At 36.9% G+C, this 18,021-nt stretch overlaps 1 protein-coding gene across 4 annotated transcripts in view; it reads right to left on the bottom strand.

Moving 5' to 3' along the window:
• Positions 1–509: 509 nt before the first annotated feature.
• Zfx (zinc finger protein X-linked) overlaps positions 510–18,021 on the bottom strand; it is a 47,368-nt gene continuing 29,856 nt past the window's right edge. For 2 of the 4 annotated variants that reach the window (XM_028779595.1, XM_028779596.1), the window contains 5 exons: positions 8,088–8,237; positions 7,763–7,906; positions 7,247–7,396; positions 6,603–6,743; positions 510–5,859 (listed from right to left, as the gene is read on the bottom strand). In XM_028779595.1, coding sequence (XP_028635428.1) covers positions 4,676–5,859; positions 6,603–6,743; positions 7,247–7,396; positions 7,763–7,906; positions 8,088–8,237 — 1,769 coding nt within the window. In that variant the 3' untranslated portion in view covers positions 510–4,675. The remainder of the gene's footprint in view (positions 5,860–6,602; positions 6,744–7,246; positions 7,397–7,762; positions 7,907–8,087; positions 8,238–18,021) is intronic. The other 2 variants (XM_028779597.1, XM_028779598.1) reach the window with 2 other exon arrangements.

The raw sequence follows: 18,021 nt of genomic DNA, 5'->3' as shown, positions 1-18,021 counted from the left end.
GCAAGATAAATAAAATGGGAAGGGAAAACCAAGCAAAAGAAAATAATTCTTGATTTGTACCCTCAATTTCATCAAATATTTCCATCAGAGGTCAGAAAACTATTTTAAAACCCAAATAGGGCTGGGTGGGCAGAGGACTGACAGTAAAGTGCTTCTCTGTGCATTCATGAAGCCAGGCACCCATCACCAGCACCGATGTAAAAATCCCAAATGGCACATGCCTGCAATCTCAGTATGGGGGAGGCAGAGTCAGGGGCATCCCTGGAGTTTGCTGGCCAGTCAGTCTAGCCAAATAAAATTCAAGTAGTTACAGATGCTATACTTAAAACAGTGGTTCCCTTGATGGTGAGAAGTGCTAAAGTGAAGGGGTCACAGCACATTGGGCTTGTAACAAGGTGGGGATTGGTTGTGTGATCCAAGTCTCATTTCTGTGGGCATGTGTGGGCATGTGTGTGATGTGTGCTCAAGTGTCCATGTATGCCTTATCTATAGCCAACACTCCACTAGGGTAACTTAAAACAAAATAGGAATTTATTTACAATAGCAAAGATGTCAAAAATAACAGGAACAATATATAACAAATCCAAGAATTATTTTATGAAAAAGGCAAACAATATATACATGAAACAAAAGATAAAAACAAAATTCATAGGGCAAACTTAACTTTGACCTCCTAAAAAGTTGTAAAATGCAGCAAAATGTCCTTTAATATGAATTACCTTAGTAACTCTGGGCCAATTAAAAACACATAAGAACACACAATTTTCAGTCCTTCTCTTTATCAAGTCTCCCTACGTTTGAGGAATGCAACATTGGGGGCTGTTCAGATGCGCACTGAAGGATGGACTTAGTGACTGACAAGACTCAAGACTTTTACAGAAAGAATAAAGCCAAAGTCTCTGGATTCTAATTTACTCTCACTGTGCCATCTCTAGCTGGTTTTGGTGAGCTTCTTGACTACTACACAAAACCTCACACTAAGTAATCTTTTGGTTCCTCAAGTGCTATAAGATCACTTTCACTAAACTTGAGCATGCAGCAGAACCCCAGGGGAGCTTGCTGAAACACAAGCTGATGGGGCCCATGCCTTGTCCCAGTTCACTGGGGACTGGACTAAGAGCAGACTATCTTGCTGACAGGCATCATTCTGACATGGATCCTCTTTAAGATGCTGATTGATCTTGCATTTCCTTACACAAATGTAAGATTTTGCAGGAAATTAATACCGAGATCTCTGGTGACAATAGGGCGGCATATCTTTAGCAGAATGAGATCAGGTTTTCTCAGATTCATGACTGACTGACATCCACCACATTCTCATGGACATGTACCTCAAGTTTTGGTTATTTTGTCACCTCATCTCTTAGACCAACACTGGCTTCTAGATTACAGAATCTCATTGCTAAAATCAAAAGTGCTGTACATCTCTGAGGATTCCTGACTTTTACCCAACTTGCAATCTTCACTACTACAGTGACCATCCTCCAAGATTTGAGTCTACTAGAGGCCTCCAACCTGGGTACAAACGGGTAACTAAAAGGTAGGGCCTCTGACTAACGGTGTTACGAATTGATAATAAAACAAATCTTAAGTGCTTTCAAAACCCACTATATGGATGGGGTAATTTAAAATAGGAATCAGAGATGCTAATAAAACAAATCATTTACAAAGATAAAAGAAAAAATGAATTTCAAGGACATGCTCATCAAAGGACTCACCAATCACCTCTTAACTTCTCAAGGTTACTTGCAAATTCACAGGACTGAAATATCAGTTTTTGCATCCAAGTCACAAAATTCAAAGCAATCAAGCATTTTGCATTCCACTGCTGCATAAAAGGAATTAAGAAATAGGGGGATGAAAATAATCCACTGCTTTTGATGTTTATTAAGTTTACAAAAACTGTACATTTTCTTTCTTAAGAAAAAGCTTTAACTTAGTACTGGTATCAAATAGACTGAACATTCGTTAACAGGAAAATATTCTGATTTTTATTTTTGCACGTTATTCTCAAGTACACAATTACAATAATGTCACACATCCCCTATATGATTTTCTTTTTATGTATTTTACTTTTTTTACAAAGTATACAGAGGGAGGGACATACAATATTTAATAGGATATTTCTACAGAACAATAACTTATATTATGTCCTTGTAAAAATCTGTACCTCTTTAAAACATTTAACTGAAACATCCTTTTTAGCTTTGCTAATCAAAATTGTTTTAAGAATTAAAACTAGGTTGTAACTAATGTCAGTACATAACAGTGACTACTTCATTTTCTTTTTATACAGACACATTTTATATTCACTTGACCAAACCCTTAAATACCTTTTAAAGGCTTCAATATTGTGCTTTAAAAAGAAAAGAACTGTGTGTGGTTCCAGATTATGTAAAGAGAAATATAAAGTGTGTAAAGTATTGTGTTCCTTATCTTTCAGTTTATTTAAAAAAATATATGTTAAATAGTCCAATCATTTGTTCTATACTGATTGTAGATGATTTTTAAATTTAATAAATTTCAATGTTAGGTGTTTACATTACGTCTGGGGAATATAATGAAGTAGATTTTAAAAGTTCTCACAAAAAAAACCACAGCTTTCAAGAATAACAGGGCAATAAAACAAATCATAGTTGTGATGTATTTTTTAAAGCACATTGCAGAGGCTACAAAGGCAAAAGGGTTCCCTATCGGATGGAAAGCCTAGGGAATCCATGCCTTGGCATTGACTGGCATTGAGGATGGAGTTCATACCAGCCTTAAGAATTTGATTTAGAACTAGACTAAATCAATCTAGCACTTCAGAGGTTTGCCAAACACCAAATACTCAAGACATCTAACCCCAAAAATATAACTTTTGAATACAAATCTTGATGACAAAGAGAAGGATGGAAGGTAAAAACTAACGGCACGAAAGGGATGGAGCACCATAATGAGGCAGCAAGGCAGCTATCGAGTGGGAAGAAACTTCTAAGTCTCCCGTGATGTGCCAGACCCGTGTGCCAATAGCCAATTCCAGGGACTCTAGAAACTGTTTCCAAAAAGACATCTTAACAAAAAATCTTAATATCCAACTTATTTTTACAAATTTTCATCAGCGATCAGACCTGTATGTTACAAATTGCTAGCTCTCAAAAACAAAATTGTGAAAGACTTGGTAAGGATCCAAGTGAGGCCTCAGACTGTTCACACACTTGGACCACACCTCTATCATGTAATCCAAGACAAGCGAGTGTTAAGTTTTTCAAGTTAACTAAGAACTAACAGAGCTGGCTCAATTGGCCAAATCTAAGTCCTTATTAGCACCCGTTCTCTGGTCCATGGAGCCATCACTCCCTTTCTGTCCCCCTTGCTTGGTCAGACAAAAGTTCTCTCTCCAGCTTATCAGAGAGAACTGGGGGATTCATGTCTGGATACCCATTAGCTTTTCAGAAAAATATAAAGGCATGGAGTTGAAACTGTATGAAAACATTGTTATCTATAAACATCTTAACCTCTATTTTTCAATTATTTTTCAATTACCAAAGATATTTAAAAGAAAATACCTTTACTCTTTAAAAATACTAGTGTCCTTATTTTCCTTCTAATTCTTCACCTGAGTAGTCTCTCTGAAGAGCAAGACTTACAAAATGCTCTCTCTTGCATCCCTGGATCTTTCATGTTACTGTAAATTTAATACTTTTCATTATAGATTTTAAAGAACTACTACTGGGGGTTGTGTGTATAAGTATGTAAAATAAGCAATACACACAGATACATGTTACATATATATGTGTATATATAGATAGATATATATAATTCAGGGTACATTTACATATATAAAGTTGCAAAAGATCCTATGAGCCACAAGTTACCCCTAGGAGATTCCAAAATGCAGTCTTCAGTTAAATTTCATTTGGAGCACACAACCATTCCAAGACAAAGCAGCACAGATAAAATAATCAAAATACAACAAGATCAAGCAAAAATTTCCAACAAGGTTTTCTAAAAGTTTACTACACTGACAAAAGATGTAAAGAGTCTAAAGGAAAAAAAGAAGTATATTTTCTCCACTAAAAAGGAAAAAAAATCAGAAAGCAAAGTAAACACAAACCCAGCCACTGCTCTTTTATGCAGCAATGCCAGGGACACAAAAGTTCATATGAAAACTTTCATTGTCATACAGTCTACAATACTAAGCAAGACAAGTAAATGACTTCCATGTTACGATCATGAGACCTCACCATACAAAATCTCCCATTCCATTAGATGTCTCTGATTAATTGTGAGAAATTTGTGAGACAAAAAGTCCACATGAATCCTTTCAGTTACCAATGCAGAGTTACCATGAGTTAACTGGTCTTACAAGAGTACCATCAAGGTAAGCAAGGTAAATATTTTAAAATAAATATAAAACTTCTAAGATAGAAAACTTCAGTATAGAATCAGGGATTACTTTAGTAAAAGCAACTAACTTGTTGCTGCCTTTTCCCATGTATTAAACAAACTGAATAGAATTCAGAACACACTATTGAACAAAACGTAAAAACAAAGAGTCAACTAGAAGCAAAAACCCTATTTGTACACAGCATAAATCAATATACAGTATAGTATGTGAACAAGACTGATTGGCTTTTAAATGAATTTTCTGTTTCAAGACCAGTTTCTCTACAAACAGCTGTGAAGAGTACTGTTAGGGCAAGCCAACTTCTTTATGATGTCGCATTATGTGCTGGTTCTTTTCCGAGGGTCTTCGGAATCCTTTCTTGCAGTACTCACATCGGTGAGGATAGTCTTTTGTATGAATGGAGATAACGTGCCGCTTAAAGCCTGAGGCATCTGTAGTGCTATATTCACAGTACTCACACTGATACACTTTCCGGCCACTGTGGGTCTTCATATGCTTTTTAAGCTCACTTTGTTGCCGAAATCCCTTTCTACATCTCTTACACCTAAATGGAAGGTCCTTTGTATGAACCGAGAGAATATGGCGACTTAGTACAAACGGATCTGCAATCTTAAAGTCACAATGTCTACACTGGTGCATTTTTTTACCCTTGTGGGCAGCCACATGTTTCTTGAGTTCTGAAGGCCTGTGAAAGCCTTTATCGCACATGTCACACTTATGAGGATAGTCCTTTGTATGAACTGAAATTATGTGTCGCTTCAAATCACTTGAGTTTGAACTCTTGTGGTCACAATGCAAACACTGGTGAGTTTTGCTCTCTTGATGGATAAGAGCATGTTGTTGCACCTCTTTGGTATCTGAGAAAGTCAGAAGACAAATGTCACACTTGAATGGCATCTCTTTACTATGCTTAGTTTTTACATGTGTTTTCAAGTTAGAAGAATCTGCGGACCTGTATTCGCAGTACTGGCATTCATAGGGCTTTTCTCCAGTATGGATTCGCATGTGCTTTTTGAGCTCTGATGGATGACGGAAGCCTTTGCCACACTCTACACAAATGTGAGGAAAATTCTTGCTGTGGACTGCCAAAAGGTGGCGATTCAATAGGCCTTGTTCAGCTGTTTCATATTCACAGAACTTACATTTGTGCATTTTGTTGGCTCCTTTTTCCTTATGCACCATTTTATGAGTAAACAAAGCCCCAGCATGAGAGAAATGCTTTCCACACTCATCACATTCTATGGCTTTCTCTGCCTTGCTGGTTAGCTTGTGGCTCTCCAGGTGATTGTGTAAACTTATCTTCTTGTTGGTAGTGTAATCACAGTCAGTACAACGGTACTTTTTCTTGGCAAGGTGTTCAGGATGGTTCTTCATATGTCTTTTCAAGAAACCTCTCGATTTAAATTTCTTGCCACAAATCATGCAAGGGTAGACTGTCAGAGGATGTCCATCTGGCCCAATAATTATTGCTAAGAAAGGAAAGGAGCATAAGTGATCAAAACATGATTTAGTTGCTTCAAAAGTCTGAATGCGTGCTCTGAACACTACAGTCAAGGGCTCCTCATTTGCCCACATGCTACACATTCTTGTCTCATATTCAATCTAAGATACATAACAACCTGGCCCTAAGAACTTGGACTGCATTAAACTAGCCTTTTCCATTTTAACAAAATCGGTTGATAAATATGTAATGTCTATTGAAAAGTGAGTAAGCCTCACCAATTTGGAAACCTGTGGGAATTATTCATATAAAGTTTTTTAGTTAGAACTCCTGCTTTATTAAAAAAACATTAATCCATGTTAATTTATAATAAAGGTCTTAATATGCAAATTGGTATATAAGAAATAAGCTACAAACTCAAGTACTTATTGTGTTGCTGTCAATTACGCCCATTCTATGTTGAGATAATCATTCTTTAATTATAATGTTTTTTTTTTAAAAAAATAAACTGCCAACATGGATAAAGTGATTCCCTTTCACTTTTACACAATTCAAGTTTTGAACATTTTCATCCTTCTTTGATTCATTTCCCACTCCTTTTTAATCAATAAAATCATTCATGAATATCACTGAATTCTGAAATTCAATACACAAAAGCTACATATATATAGTCTAGCTACTAAAATGCCATCACGATACCCTGTGGATGCACACTAGCATTTCCTGAGAGCTTGCAGAGCACGCTGCGCCGGGGAACTTGCGCGCCCTCACCTGTTTGGTATTGCCTGGAATCAGGTCTTCTCCTTTTCTTTGGTTTTTGTTTAGCCAGTCTGCCGAGGCCAGCAGACTCATCTATGTGCAAGAGGGCACTTGCAGTGCCATTCCGGTTTTCAATTCCATCAGAATTATTACCTAACAATGTGTATTAAAAAAACAAAATCATACAGTATTATAAATTATAAAGAATTAAGAATTCTTTATTAACTACAACAATGAAAAGCCATGATACTCATGAATGACAGATATACCCCACTCTAGAGTTTTATGAGCACACTCATTATAGTAAGACCACTGGAAATGCCTAACTTCCAAAACTAAAACGTGTGAGAATTTTCCCCCATGGGTCCCAGGCTATCTCCCAAGATTTTAAAGCCATGGACCTGATACAGTTAAGCTGAACCATCCCAGCTTAAAAGACTGTATACATCATATAGTATATTTTCTTCATACAATGTAAACAAGAGCAAATGCCTGTTGAAAGTCAGGACAAAAAGTAGGTTTCATACTCCTCCTCTGCTCTTGTTCAAATTAAATAATCCTTATACAGTAGTAACATTTCAGATTTCTAAATCTAAAACCACAAAAACTATTTTTCAATCACAAATTCATGTCCAAAGAGTGGTTCTGTGACTTACCGTAAGCAGCTGCCCACGCAATCGGCATGAAGGTTTTCATTTCGTTGTCTTCCACTTGCTGCTCATGCACTGCAGCTGCGGCTGCGGCTGCAGCATCCTCCTCTCCAACAATCACTTCCATATAAACTTCATCGGCAATTTCAGCAACATCTAAGTAAAAAATTATATGAACTTTTCTGACCAGGTTCTCAGAGCTCATAGGAAAGATACTTTCATTTGAATTCAGCGAATATGCAAATAGGAATAAGTCTAAACATTACCTAGAATACAGCGTTTGTAAAATAAACACTCAACAAACACTTGCTGAATGACTCTTTTCTTGGTTTTCACTGTAATTTAGTTTTAAAGTAGCAAACACTCTAAACATACACGAGTCAATAATGATTCCCTGAGAACATGGCAGTATAATAATTTCTAAAATGATGCCACTTATTTCCTTCAAATATTGACCATTAAAAAGAGACAGAGAAAACACTTAGGAACACATTTTCTCCCACAGAAAGACCATCTACTTACTCAGTTCTTCTTCTTCTTGCTGAGAGTCGTTAACAGCCATATAAACCATCTTTTCCCTGGGAACGCGAATACCATTGTTTGGATCAAGTAGTTCAACTCCGTGTTCATTCTCAGGCTCACTTTCGACGATGTCTACAGTTCCACCTATCAAGGAAAACAGCAGCTCTAAGAATTTATTTTAAAATTTCATTTCCACTTCTTCCTTTTTTAAACATATTTCTCTGATACTATGCTAAACTCATTTATCTTCAGAAAAGACTTCATATCTTCTCAGTCTAAATAACCCAAAAACAATTAGACTGAAGCACTGCTCAGCACTGCTCACCTAAGTCATCTTCTCCAGGATCAGCTTTAAAAATGTACACCTTGATGACTTCAGGGCAAGTGCCATCCACTTTACAAGGGTCACTTTCTGTTTCGTTGTCCATAGGCAGTCCAGATGAACCGTCATGTTCTATTTTACCAGCATCATCCACTAAGCAAGCAGAAAATACATCTCAAGTAATAATAGAAAATGCTTAAACAGAAAGTTACTGTTTGACTTCTGCTAACAAACATTCTCTTTCACTTGAGTCACATAAAATTGGATGATTTTAACCTAGACAAGTAGACGGTTCAATAAATACCCTTCTAAAGACTCTTAAAAGTGAGATCAGATATTTAAAAAAATATTACTCACAAAAAATAAAAATGCCTGGTAGCCTAGAAACTGTAAGTAAAAGGATGTATTTAGCCTTTGCTAAACACAGGCAAAAGCATTCCTACATTTAAAATAATCTTTTAATATTTAAGATGAAGACCTTTAATCTTCTAGTAGTAAAATGAAAAAGCATGGTCTTCATATGAATATTTCATCAACTCTACTTCATGGTTACTATTCTTAAATAGTATTTGATGCGATCTATTTTCACCAGAATAAGTTTAAAAATAAAGAAACTATGACTGCCAGAAAGGATGGGGAATGGAAATTCTAATTCAATCTGCTTAAAACTTATAAAATGCTGGGCTCAATGGCACATGCCTTTAACCCTAGCATTCAGGAGTGAAAGGCAGGCAGATCTCTGAGTTCCAAGGCCAACTTGGGTCTATATAGGGAAACCTTGTCCCACAAAAAACAACAACAAAAACAAAACAAAAAATACCCCCAAAAACTAAACAAACAAAAATCTTGTAACACATATCTTATGTAAGTAACACATATACACAACTTTAAACAACTTTTTTTTTTTAGATCCTTGGTGGTAAATACTGCAATATATAAATTCAAACTCACTGTGATATGCCCATCTAGTCTCTTGAAAGACAAAAGAGGAGCCATAAGAAAAAGAGAAGAGAGAAACAAAGGAAAGAAAGTAGAAGATAGGAAAGTGTTAAACAGCAAACTACACTTTTAAAAGCTTTATAGAAGTCACCAAAGTAATCGGTGTTATGCATGATTTGGAAAATAAAACACAAGAAAAATGATGTCAAACACACTCTAGATCTGAAAAAAAGACCAAAAATGTAATTGCCATCATTAGTAACCTTATATCACACATTATTTAGGAGTATCTCTGGCAACACAGAAAGCATGGTAAACGTTAATAAAAACTCAGCATATCATAAAAAGTTAGACTTATCAATGTTAAGTCTACTAAAGAGACACGACCTGGATGTGGTGGCACAAGACTTTAATCCCAGTACTTAGGAGACAGAGACGGCAGATCTCTGTTGAGTTCGAGGCCAAAATGATCCAGAGCGAGTTACAGGACAGCCAGGGGGCTGTAGAGAAAAACCTTGTACTCCCCCCCCAAAAAAAGAAGAGAAGAGAAGAGAAGAGAAGAGAAGAGAAGAGAAGAAGAAAGAAAAAGGAAAAGAAAAGGACGAACCATAAAACCATAGTGGCCCAGCTTGCTCCAAGTAAAGGGAAATAGGCCCAAAGCCTAGAAAAAGAGACCTTATGGGCCATCAACAAGCCTTCCCTTTCTCTTTTTAGTTTTCCTCTTGGTGTTCTCCCACATATATTTGTTTTCTTTCTGGCTAGACATTTATGTTTTACTAAATTCATCAAATGGCGAATTGTAATTGTATATTATTAAGACCTTAGGTTAGATATTGGGAAATACCAATATGACAGAGTAAGTCTGCACTCCACTTTTAATTGGAGCGATAATAAATGTAACTACTATTTATTGACTAAGTATTACTTACAAGAACCTTGTGAAACAGAGTACAGTACTGTTGACATTTTACAACAGAGCAAATAGAAGTCTAGAAAGGTTGACTATTTGTAGTTACACAGAATTTAAATCTCAAACCACATGAGTCACTGTCTATGTCTGTTAACTTTTGGTCTCTGGAGTTTGAGATGGATACTGGCAAAAGCAATTACATTATATCAAAAACTAGTGAATGGTATAACTACCTAAGGATGTTTTCTTCCCACCAGAAATGAGATTTACATATGTATGACTCTTTAGGCCGTTAGTACTACTGCAAGCAAGGCTAGATGGTGGTGGTTCTGTTCACTTTTAACATTTTAAATTCTGGATTATCTTTTTGTTATTTATAACCAATATTAATTATAGCAAGATACAACTCATGGTTGTGATGTCAAAAAGTCCTGCTATGTTCTCCATCAGGTTCAAAACCTGCATTTACCTAAGCAAAATTCTTATAGCTATACAGACACACAAAACAGCAAAAAATTTTCAAAAAGGGCAAAAATATACTGACAATGTGTCAACCTGATTTCTTACTTACCTAGATTTAATTAAGACCGAATTTTTTAAAAAAATCTTTGAAAATGATCTCTTTAACAAAACAAAACGGCCAGGCATGTTGGCACATGCTTTTACTTTAGTCCAGCACTCAGGAAGCAGAGGCAGAGGTCAGTGGATCTCTAAGTTTGGGGCCAGCCTGGTCTACAAAGCTAGATCCAGGACAGCCAAGGCTACACAAAGAAAATTAATCTTTAAAAAAAAAAAACAAAATCAAAGATAGCCAGAGTTATACATGAGACCCTGTCTCAAAAATGACTAAAACACATGTTTATGTGTATCTTATTTGTTGATAAATTATTTTGCTTTTCCTTGTGTCATTTAAAGTAATTGAAAAATGAAGGTGCCTTATGGAGAAAAGGCAAACACTTGTTAACTCACATTATAGGAGGAAACAGATGCTAAGCTCTCTGATGCAATCTTTAATAAGTTCACATAGAACATGAAAGAGGATCAATACCCAAAATGATAGTGCTTCACTGTACACTAAGAGGTTCTATATAGACAAAGAAAGGATATCTCACTCAGACTGAAAGAATGAGAAGGGCACTAACTTCATTCAGGTAAAGGACAAAGTACTATAGAGACAAGAATCGGTATGGAAGGACAGAGGCCAAATTGTGTCACAAGGCATGGTGGGGAATACAGCCCAGTGCTAAACTGAAATCAGATCACAAAGGCCTCCTGCACATGGCAGACTTGATCCTAGAAAGCTGGAAGTTTTTCAATCAGGTCAGACATCAAAATCTCTTGGGGAACTTCAGGCCAGGGGTGAGTCACTAGCCAAGCAATTCTACATAATCCAAATGTAAGGACATGGGGCCTAGAAAGTGAGAAAAGAGGAGATTGATTTAGGAGTTGTAAAGCCCTAACCCTGACCAGAGGCTCCAGAGCATCTGCTGTAAGTGATGAGAAATCTTTAAGCAATGATGAGATCAGAGGTCTATTACTATACCATCTTGCTGGCCTTGACAACGTGGATGGGCTGAATTCAATTAAGACACAAAGCAGGGAGAGCACTTAGGAGTCTGCTATAGTAGATGGACAGGCAACAAGGCCTTCGATAAAAACAACAGATAGTAGGAAGAAGGAAGAGGGCTAGGTTAGACACCTACTTGGGATGAGCAGGACTTGGGGATTTGGCTAGTACACTACTCTGAGAAGACTATGACAAAGAAACCAAGTTTGATTATTAGTGGGTGAGAACGTAACAGAAAAGAGGAAACAGAAGGATCTCTCTTTTATTTATTGGTTTAAGACAGGTTCTTACTCTGTAGCCAGGCAGAGTATGGAAGTCTTGATATGGCCCAACCTGGTCTTGAGTTTGAGGCATCCCTCCTGCCTCACCCTTAAAAGTACTGGCATTAAAAGTCCTGTGCTAGGCTATCAAGATGGCTCAGCAAGTAAAGGTGCTTGCCACCAAGCCTGATTTTGATCCCTGGAAGGAAAGAATCCACTCCTTCAAGTTGTCCTCATATTGTGGTACATGATATATACATGTGCCCAGACACAAACACAGAGAAATAGAATTTCAAAAAAAAACAAACAATAAAAGCATGTGCCAACATACTCAGCAGTGAATGGTATAATTACTTGAAAGTAGTAAGAATTTAAATATTCTTGCAGGGTGGTGGTGGACACCTTTCATCTCAGCACTTGGGAGGCAGAGGCAGGCGGGTCTCTTTGAGTCTGAGGCCAGCCTGGTCTACAGAGTGAGTCAGAGGACAGTGAGGAGCTACAGGAGAAACTCTTGTCTCAAAACAAAACAAAAAAAGATGATTTTAAATATTCTTATAATCTAGATAACTGAACCAATGGTCATTTTCAAATTTCAAACAGTGGGTAGCCCAAGAAATCTCACCAATCTATGTAGAGGAGTCCAGAATACATAGGTATCACCATTGGGGCACTTTTTTGTTATTGTTGTTGTTTTTATTTTTCGAGACAGGGTTTCTCTGTGTAGTCCTGGCTATCCTGGAACTCACTCTGTAGACCAGGCTGGCCTCCAACTCAGAAATCCACCTGCCTCTGCCTCCCAAGTGCTGGGATTAAAGGCATGCGCCACCACTGCACGGTGGGGCACTTGTTTTTAAACAGCTCAAGATTGATAAAGTTGACCTAAACTTTAAGCAAAATTTCACAAACTGATACTAAGCAAGGCACTCAGAAAGCTGAAGCTACATAATGCAAAACTGTCTCAACAATCAAAACTAAAACAAAACAAAAAATTGTGCTGGAGAAACAGCCCAGTAGTTAAGAGCAATTATATCTCTTCCACAGGACACAAGTTTGATTCCTAGCACCCACATAAGGTAGCTCACAACTGCCTGTATGTAACTCTAGCTCCAGGGGATCCAACAACCTCTTCTATCCTCCTAGCACATAAGTAACATGCACCCCCTCACACACGTTTAGAAAAGTTAATAAAATCATTAAAACAAAAATAACCAAGCAACAACAAAAACCCCATCTGATTTTAACTGGTACTAAAAAGACATCCTTCTGGTTCCAAAGAGCAAGGCTAGTTTTGACATGTTAGCTTGTCTGTCAGGACCCTTATAAAACCTTCAATGACTGAAAAACCTAACCATTTTAGAATATGCAAAATGTCAAACACTCACCTACAATTCAGAGTTTTAAAAAACTATTTGCTTTCATAAATAGATGGGAAGATCCATTTCAAATAAATACACTGACTTCCCAGATAACAGCTATTTCTATTATTATACAAAAGTAGAATTTACCTTCAGATTTTCACCTTGAGAACTTGCCCTACCTACTCAACCTGCGAAATTATTCTGAATATAAAATATTACAGAACAGACTTTTGATGGTCCTGTTAAGTATTCAGAATTTCACTGTAATTTTAAAGCTACTATTAAAAATGAAATTTCTAAAAACAGACAAAAACAGCTTCGATGAAGTTGAATCATCCCATGTATGATTTCTGCCTAAGTGTCTTCTTTAGCAGTCATGAGAACTAGTACTTTAGAATAAGGCTTCTCCAAAATAGAAGTGCATAATTTTTTAAATTAAAATTACTTCTAATAATAACTATCATTTGCATTGCATCTTGCTATTTCTTTCATGTTTCTATGGAAGTTTTCTGCTTCCTTTTCCAGATAAAGAAACCAAGGCTCTGAGATGGTGTGTAACTTGGTCAGAAGTCAGTTAGCTAGTGAAAGAGACTTGAAAGTGCAAGAACATGCTTGTCTTTAGACCTCAGGCCTTATTTTCACCTCCTAGGAGTTACAGAAAAAATGTTTAGTGTCTGAAACTCAGTATTTAAAAAAATATATCAACAATCCCAAGCCACCCAGGGATTCTCTCACTTTATTTTTTGTATTTTTTTCTATTCTAAAAATTGAAACTAGCAAATCAACTTCTCATCTTGCCCAGCATTTGACCTAAAAACTGAAATGAAATTTTGGGGAACAATCTCATTACTAACAACAGAACTATAGCAACTACAAGCATGCTTTATAGAAGTCCAAGGAAGCCTCTGAAGATTGAAAACTAGGAAATGATTACTTACAGTGAAAGTAGATACTGTGGCATCAAAAATTACAGTACACTAAAGTCCGTAATCCAGTAATTTATTGTAGATGCCTAATTTAGAATTGCCTACACAAGAATATTCTCCCTCCCTCTCAGAGAGAGAGAGAAAGAAAGAAAATGAATGTGTGTCTATTTCTTTATAGAGATGCAACTTAGGACCAACTCTACCCATGAATTTCATCTATAGAAACAATTTTGGATGGAGGAGCAGAAAGAAAAAAATTTCTGAACAAGCTTTAAAGATGAAGTTTTAAGGTGATTATAATAACAATGTTCTGAATACTGAAATCACCAAAGAAATAGATTTTAAGTTTTATCAAGACAAAGAAAATAAATATGTAGAGAAATGCAACTTTATTGTTCAATGTAACCATTCCATACAGTTCCTCGACTCACTTACTACAAAACCTCTGCCGTTCTTAAAGGTCTGAAGTCAATATACTTATGTTGAAATACAGCTTTATGAACTATCTTTGCTAGAAGGTAGAAACCAAGAAAAAAAATCACTAACAATTTCTAACACATTACAATGGTTTAATATTTTTTTCAAAAATAAAAATATTTATTTTCTAAGTAAGGACTGTTTAATAATATCTCTCTTTACTTTGAAGAGATGATTATGAGAGGGGGGAAAAAGTTCAAAACTGCCTGTACAATAGAGAACACAAAAGACACAACCAAAGCTAATACCTTTAAATCTAATTTTAAAACAACCTAACTACCTCATTATAGCAATAGGACAGGAACATGAGCCTACATACCTGTTTAAATTAAATGTACCTTTGCTTTCTTTGAACATGTATCATTTAATAAGAACAGAGTGAATATAATATTGAATATATTTAACATATATAAAATGTTAAAATATACTAAGTTTATTTCTGCCCATGTTTACTTTTTCAGGGCCAGTAATGCTGACTTCAATCAGAACCCTAGGACTTAAAAGACAGTTAAATATAAATAAGATTTTTTTTAAAGTCTGAATTCTGCAATACTACACTTGATAAACTGGTCTCAATCACTACTAAACTTATCTATTTTAAAATTTGTCTTCTAAAGGTGTTCTTCTAAAAGAGCAATAAAGGCCAAGCCTTACTCCTTAGTAAACTCTTAGAAGGCCAGAAGGGTAAAACTAAAAGCCAGAAGGACAGAAAGCAGAAAGAAACCAGAGCACTATCTCCTTCACAATCTGGGAGAAAGCCAGCTATTTCCTCTAACCTTGGTGCTGGGTTGTCTAGTCTTGTTATAGAAAATCTGGCATTGGCATTTTAAAATAGTGTTTTGGACCAAGACGGCTTAATGGGCGAAGGCCACCATCAAGGCTAACAATCCATGTTCTATGCTTGAAACCTGTACAATAGTAATTGTTACAGGATATTTGAACCTATTTCTTGTTTGGATGTGGCTCAGCCATTAGCACACACTTCTAATCCCTCTGTCTGGAATACAGACATACCGTTAGTACACACCTGTAATCACAAACAATGAAGGTAAAATTAGTTTATAGAAGGAAGCACCCATGTTTGAAAATTGAGTGACAGAAAAAGTTACGAATCAGAAAAAGATTTGACAGAATAGGATATGCCTAACACTTAAGAGAAGAGAGAGGAAAGGGAAGCTACTTAAGGGAGAGACGGACAGTACAGGAAGGAGAGAATATATAGTTCAGGATACAGTAGACTTCATGGAGAATATACCATAGAGTTGAGAGGGGGAGGCAGTTTTACAGAGACAGACTGAAGAAAAGAACAAGGTAGACATAGGTAAAAACAGAACAAACCAGAGAATGAGAAGGAGCCAGAAGATTAGAACATTCTGCTCAAGTTAGTATGAGGCCAAGTAGAGCCAGTCAGGACAAGAGAGAGAAGCCAGTTTGAATCAGTCAGCTTGAAGAGGAGTTTTGAGTCAGAACAGCTGAGTTGAGCAGCCAGTCAGGGATCAGAAAGAACTAGAAAGGGTGAGTTTATTCAGCAGTAAGTCTCAGAGGCTGAAAACATTCTAGGACTAGATTAAATTGCATGGAGGCTAGAAGCTTTCATGATTAGACCTAGATTAGCCAATAGGGGCAGCAGTAAGCCTCTCAGATGACAAATACACCAAGCAAATAAAGGGTACTTTTATAGGAAAGAACAGACTTCTACAAGATGTCCTCTGATCTCTACACAGACACCATGGCACAAGCACATGTTTATATGTGCACACACACACACACACACACACACACACACACACACACAAATAAAATGTATTTTTAAAACTAAAATAAAGGGGCTGGAGAGATGGCTCAGTAGTTGAATACTTCTTGTTTTCAAAGAGAATCCATGTTCAGCTCCCAGAATACTAACAGCCACCCATAGCTCCAGTTCCAGGAGACTGATGTCCTCTTCTGACCAGAGTGGGTACCAAGCACACACATGGTGTACATATATGTACATGCAGGCAAAATACTCATAAAATAAAAATAAACCTAAAACTTTTAAAATAAAATAAAAACATTATTTTTATACTAGAATATCTTATTAATGAACTGAAGTTGAGCTGGCTGCTCAACTCACTTTCATCTATCTTAGACATTTATTGAAGCTTCTTAAACTAGCCCATGTCCATCAACCCTTTACCACTATCCTGTGGCTTTCCACCTGTGCTTACTCTTATTCTGTATTGGTAGATGTGATTATTTATATATTCTTGGCCCAGGGAGTGGCCCTGTTGGAGTAGGTGTGGCCTTGGTGGAGTAGGTGTGTCACTGTGGGTATGGACTTTAAGACCCTCATCCTAGGTGCCTGGAAGTGGGCGTTCTGCTAGCAGCCTTCAAATGAAGATACAGAACTCTCAGCTCCTCCTGTACCATGCCTCACTGGATGCTGCCATGTTCTCACCTTGATGATACTGGACTGACCCTCTGAACCTGTAAGCCAGCCCCAATTAAATGTTGTCCTTATAAGAGTAGCCTTGGTCATGGTGTCTGTTCACAGCAGTAAAACCCTAAGACAATAGATGAAGATGCTCCACAGGGAAAACAGCTGTAACATTCAAACATTCCTCTAATCTTCTGTCTTTTGAGAAGATTCTCATTCCTACTAATATTTTATCTCTCTACCTAGGACACAACTACTGTGACCATAAACACCAGTCCTCTTCCTCTTCTCTGCATCTTATTCCACCTATTAGCCTTCCTTTCTCTATTGTCAAACTGGCCAATCCATTGGTTTGTCCCTGTACCCATAAGCATGTCTGACATATATTGACCATTTCTCTAACCAGCAAAAGCCATACTATTGCCTCCTGTCCCTTGACTAACCATAATGGCTTATACAAAGTGTTTTCCCCTAAAACACTTTCACTGATTTCTCAATCCATTATAGTTCAATTCTTCCATCTCCTACCTACTCACTCGTGTGAGTGAATCTAAATGCCAACATCATCCTTATTGCCTACCAAGAGTCTTCCCAGTGGTGGACATGGTTAAGGTATCCTCTGTATCCTAGATAGTGTTGAAAAGATTCAGATTATTGCCTTGTCTTTGGCAAACCTTCAACTTTCATTTCACCCCTCCTCCTCCTTCTCTTCTTTGTCTTTCTAATGAGACTTTGTCTCACCTTGCAGCCTAAGCTAACTTCAAATGCCTACATCATTTATACACAAAAGATCTATACTGGCACTTTGTTTTCAAGTTAACACACAAACTAACAGGTTTCCTTATGGTATATTCATACATGTGTGTAATAATACTGTTATTTCCCTCGCTCCCTCATGACCCACTATTGCTAGGTGCCTTCCTCTCTCCAAGTATTCCCCACTTCTGCTTTCATGTCATATGTATTCCATTTTTTCTTTCCCTTCCCCTTTCCTAGAGAATTCTTTCTTGGGGGCTGGAAAGATGGGTCAGCGGTTAAGAGCACTGGTTGTTCTTGAAGAGGAACTAAGTTCAATTCTCAGCAC

This window comes from Grammomys surdaster, unplaced genomic scaffold, assembly GCF_004785775.1.
Source record: "Grammomys surdaster isolate TR1022 unplaced genomic scaffold, NIH_TR_1.0 357, whole genome shotgun sequence".
NCBI classification, from domain to species: Eukaryota; Metazoa; Chordata; class Mammalia; order Rodentia; family Muridae; genus Grammomys; species Grammomys surdaster.
Note: the sequence above shows the minus strand (reverse complement) of the source record. Positions and strands in the feature narration are given on the sequence as shown.